The sequence below is a fragment of the Nannobrachium achirus genome (genome assembly GCF_963921795.1).
Source record: "Nannobrachium achirus genome assembly, chromosome: 24".
Lineage (NCBI taxonomy): Eukaryota > Metazoa > Chordata > Actinopteri > Myctophiformes > Myctophidae > Nannobrachium > Nannobrachium achirus.
This window is the reverse complement of record NC_137831.1, coordinates 46,748,769-46,754,094: the sequence shown is the minus strand read 5'-3', so window position 1 is coordinate 46,754,094 and position 5,326 is coordinate 46,748,769. Positions and strand designations below refer to the sequence as shown.

The following is a 5,326-nucleotide window of genomic DNA, read 5'->3' as shown; positions in this document are numbered from 1 at the left end:
TCAACCTACTGTCAACCTCCATGTGGTCCAAGCTATTTAGAGGCAAATCTAAGATCAAACACCTCTACCAGAGTGCTGTAGACATGGCCTCACAGAGGGAAGATGGACACTGGGACTTGTTCCTCCGTTTCCTGCTGGGCCTCTCATTGGAGACCAATCAGAGTCTCTTACAAAGACTGTTGGGACAGAAAGGAAGTAGATCACAGGCCAATCAGAAAACTGTCAAGTACAACAAGAATCAGAATCAGGAAACAGACAAGGTCAATGAGAATCCATCTCCAGAGAGCATCAATCTGTTGGTAGAGACAGGAAGTAGCGATCAGACCAATCAGGAAACAGTTGAGTACATCAAGAAGAAGATCTGGGAGAATCCCTCTCTAGAGAGAAGCATCAATCTGTTCCACTGTCTGAATGAGCTCAACGATCACTCTCTAGAAGAGCAGATCCAACAGTCCCTGAGCTCAGGACGTCTCTCCACAGAGAAACTCTCTCCTGCTGAGTGGTCAACTATAGCTGCCATGTTGCTGTCATCAGGAAAGGATCTGGATGTGTTTGACCTGAAGAAATACCAAGCTTCAGAGGAGGCTCTCCTGGGGCTGCTGCCACTGGTCAAAGCCTCTAGTAGAGCAGTGTAAGTGCACTGATAACTGGATACATTTCATATATTATATCATTGTTCTGTTATAGGAAAGATAATTCAAGCATTAAACCAGTTCAGCATTCCTCATATGACAAATAGTGAAAATAGCAGATCTACAGCTCACAGCATGTGATGTGAGTTTGCAGATATGCTATTTCTGCTATTGTTGAAAAGGTAAAAAAAATATGCGAAAAGAAAATTGATAATTTAAAATGACAATCCCAAAATAGGTGTGTGTGTGTGTGTGTGTGTGTGTGTGTGTGTGTGTGTGTGTGTGTGTGTGTGTGTGTGTGTGTGTGTGTGTGTGTGTGTGTGTGTGCGTGCGTGCGTGCGTGCGTGCGTGCGTGCGTGCGTGCGTGCGTGCACAACAGAGTTTTAAAAAAACAGAAGCAACGTTTACAATTTATTTTGCAGATAGACTTGCAGACAGATAGACTTGCAAAGAATGTTATGGAATGGTAAATAATGATAGCATTGTTAGATATAAATGACAAATTACATGTTTCTTTAAAACAAAATACAAACATATTGATTTCATCCACAAATGTTTGTTTCTCCAGGCTGAGTGGCTGTAACCTGTCAGAGACATGCTGTGAGGAGTTATCATCAGTTCTCTCCAACTCCTCTAGTTTGAAGGACATTGATCTCAGTAACAATGATTTGACCGATTCTGGAGTGAAAAAACTCTCTGCTGGACTGGGGAGTCCAGACTGTACACTGGAGACACTCAGGTCAGTATTCATGAACATGTACAGAACACCATTCATATCCTGGTTTAGATACATGTGGAGATTAACTTGATTATTTGTTATTAGCGTTCACCATTCATTTATGTTTTATTAGGTGGAGGCAAAGTCATACAGGATACATTATGCTATTTTTCTTTTATAAAAAATAATAATAAAGTCAACATGGTAATGTTTTTTTATCACTAATGAACACATTATTTTTATCACTAATGTTTCTCCAGGCTGAGTGGCTGTAAACTGTCAGAGACATGCTGTGAAGAGTTATCAGTTCTCTCCAACTCCTCTAGTTTGAAGGAAATTGATCTCAGTAACAATGATTTGACCGATTCAGGAGTGAAAAAACTCTCTGCTGGACTGGGGAGTCCAGACTGTACGCTGGAGACACTCAGGTCAGTATTCCTGAACATGTACAGAACACCATTCATATCCTGGTTTAAATACATGTGGAGATTAACTTGATTATTTATTATTCACGTTCAGCATTCATTTACGTATGTTTTATGTTTTATTAGGTGGAGGCAAAGTCTGATCTGGATACATTATGCTATCTTTCTTTTATAGAAAAAAAGACAACATGTTTTTTTTTCATCACTAATGAATACATTCATTTTATCACTAATGTTTCTCCAGGCTGAGTGGCTGTGACCTGTCAGAGAGATGCTGTGAGGAGTTATCATCAGTTCTCTCCAACTCCTCTAGTTTGAAGGACATTGATCTCAGTAACAATGATTTGACCGATTCAGGAGTGAAAAAACTCTCTGCTGGACTGGGGAGTCCAGACTGTATACTGGAGACACTCAGGTCAGTATTCCTGAACATGTACAGAGCGCACGCACGCACGCACGCACGCACGCACGCACGCACGCACGCACACACACACACACACACACACACACACACACACACACACACACACACACACACACACACACACACATGCATAGATTATCCGAAAATACAAATGACTTTTGACAGACTTTAAACACAATAACAACGTGTGTGTGTGTGTGTGTGTGTGTGTGTGTGTGTGTGTGTGTGTGTGTGTGTGTGTGTGTGTGTGTGTGTGTGTGTGTGTGTGTGTGTGTGTGTGTGTGTGTGTAGGTTGTCAGGCTGTATGGTCTCAGAGGAAGGTTGTTCTGCTCTGGTCTCAGCTCTGAGATCCAACCCCTCCCACCTGAAAGAGCTTGATTTGAGCTATAATCACTTGGGAGACTGTGTGGAGCATCTCTCTGCTGGAGTGGAGGATCCAGGCTGGGGATTGAAGACTCTCAGGTAGGGAAAGACATGCTGCCACTCAGTGCCAATGGCTTCTAGTAGGTTTAGAGGAGGGAAATCATACTCTGATGCTGTATAGCAGGGCTTTTCAACTGTGCCCTAGACAGTTTGAAGAGTCCCTTTCATCAATTCTAAACATTAATATGAATTCTGGTTCTAAATGTGAAGAGACTCCACTCCATCACAACATGGTTGATGCCTACCATGTCTGTGCTGACTGACAGACTGTAAAGGGTCACATGTATTTGAGAAAATAATGTAACTCAGTGGGACTGAGTTACCAGGGCCCAAGGTGGAGGGGCCTTCATTATTTTATACTTTAGCTATTGAAAAATAGCTAAAGTTTTTGAAAAGTTGTGAAAATGTGTGCAAATCTTGTATGTATTTTTAAGCGAACATTTGTAAATGTTGCTTCTGGGGGTCCCTGGAACTGAATATTTTTAGATGGGGGTCCGTGACCAAATACATTTTGGGGTCCTTCACATGAAAAGGTTTGAACACCACTGACATAGAAACATAGGTTTTTCAAAAAAAAAAACATAGGATTTCAAATATTCAAAGACTTGCACAAACTTTAAAAAATAGCAGATCTACAAGCTCGCAGCGGGGCACCTGGTGCTGCGCTGTGAGCTTGTATATCTGCTATTTTTCAATAGTTAAAGCACAAAATAATGTGTAATAATACGTTCCCGGTCTAAATGGGTTTTGGATGAAGTTGTTTACAGGGTGACCTGAGACAAACATGTTTTAGAACCTCTGCTATAGACTATGAAGGCCTGACTTTGTCTCTCTTCCTCCCACAGTGTGGACCATGGTGGAGAGAAGAGGCTGAAACCAGGTGTGAGGAAGTGGTGTAAGTGTTTATTCTGTTTTATTCATGAAATCAAAGCAGCACAACAGCAAGTGACATTCACTCATTAACATCCTACTGTGAATGAAGATTAGATGATCATAATCATCAGTAATTAAATGAACAAATAGGTCTTTAATTACTTTAATTAATGTAACTTCTCTATGAAGCAAAAGTTGATGTGGGTTTTAATAATATTCCTATTTTGGGAGGAAAATACGCTGAAAATGTTTTGGTGCAGAGGTTGATGTAGACGGAAAAAAGAGCAGACCAAGTACAGAGCCAAAGGTGAAATTTACCAAGTATTGAGGGTTTACAAGGTTAGATAGTAGTGTGATTTTAATGTTTTAAAGGAAACAGAGTCTTAAAGGGACAGTTCACCCCTAAAATGACTTTTTATCTATCGATTACTCACCCCATGGGGACTTGAATTCAGAGATATGTTTTTTTTTAGACACAGCAGCTCTGCTGGTAGGACTCCTGGGCTCTTATGTGTCTGCTGTAGTTGCTCCACAATGGACCATTTCACAAGTTATTTCAAAAGTTTAAACATTTTTGTCAAATGCTTTTGAAAATAGCAGATCTACAAGATCGCATGTGAAACGTGAGCTAGTATACCGGCTATTTTTGAATAGATTAAGTATGACATAGGGCTGTAAAAAGTACAGCTTTGATTGATTGGTGATCGTAAATAGTGATGCAAACTCATTCATAAATACACTATTGTAGTCTACATATTGATAGGTGATAGATGACTCAATCATAAATACAATTGATAGACGTCTACATATAGAACCATTGATACAACATTATCATTATCCATTTTTGTTTTCTAATCAATTTCAAGCGTTGCACTCTGCACTCTAAAGTGTGTGTGTGTGTGTGTGTGTGTGTGTGTGTGTGTGTGTGTGTGTGTGTGTGTGTGTGTGTGTGTGTGTGTGTGTGTGTGTGTGTGTGTGTGTGTGTGTGTGTGTGTGTGTGTGTGTGCGTGCAAACGTGAGTGCGTACAAGTGTGAGAGACAGAGAGATACAAACAGAAATCGGATGGACAGAGTGTTACAGTGGTTTCACTTTCATTTCTCTTATTCTGAAATTCTTCTGGCATTTATACTTTTTGCCTTATCGAAAATAATATCAAACCGTAACCCTTAAATATGGTGGCAAACTGAACTGTGAATTTAGTGAACCGTTACAGGCTTATACTGTACATACTTATTAACTGTTCTGCTGCCGTTGACAGTCCTCACTGTCATTGAAAGGGTTAAAACCATGGTGCCGTTGACGGTGAGGACTGTCAATCTTACTGTATATACAGTAAAGGTATAATTACTTACTGTACGTCGCTCCGCTCCCGCCCGCATCGGTAATGTCCGCGATTTGTTTACAACGCACGTCGGCCGTGCACGCGAAGTGAACGTCCTCCATAGTAAATCCATTGAGAGGTCCATAAAGAGACTTCATTTACCAAAAGAGACATTGTACATTATACATAGCCTGTATAATGTACACAAATACACTCGGCTAGGCGCAGCCATGATTCTCTTCTGGGCTCACACTGTCATGTGACTAGATGACGTAATCGTTGCCGTCAAGTGATAATCCAAAAAAACCAAAACAACCCCCTTCCGGCACTAATAGCGGCGGCCTACGGAGGAAACGGCGCGGCACCAAGGCACCAAGCATCCCTTCAGATTAAAAGGCAGTAATTACTTTACCTTACTGTACTGTACTTTAATGTACTCTACTGTACTCTACTTTACCTTACTGTACTGTACTTTAATGTACTCTACTGTACTCTACTTTACCTTACTG

General features: G+C 40.8%; 1 protein-coding gene across 1 annotated transcript in view; it reads left to right on the top strand.

Moving 5' to 3' along the window:
• Positions 1–3,585, top strand: part of LOC308280335 (NACHT, LRR and PYD domains-containing protein 3-like) — a gene marked incomplete at both ends in the record, with an annotated part of 149,630 nt that extends 146,045 nt beyond the window's left edge. The window contains 5 exons of the mRNA XM_080720597.1: positions 1–631; positions 1,201–1,371; positions 2,020–2,190; positions 2,491–2,661; positions 3,468–3,585. The exon at positions 1–631 is cut by the window's left edge and continues 1,266 nt beyond it. Coding sequence (XP_080576723.1) covers positions 1–631; positions 1,201–1,371; positions 2,020–2,190; positions 2,491–2,661; positions 3,468–3,585 — 1,262 coding nt within the window. The remainder of the gene's footprint in view (positions 632–1,200; positions 1,372–2,019; positions 2,191–2,490; positions 2,662–3,467) is intronic.
• Between the last annotated feature and the right edge of the window lie 1,741 nt (positions 3,586–5,326).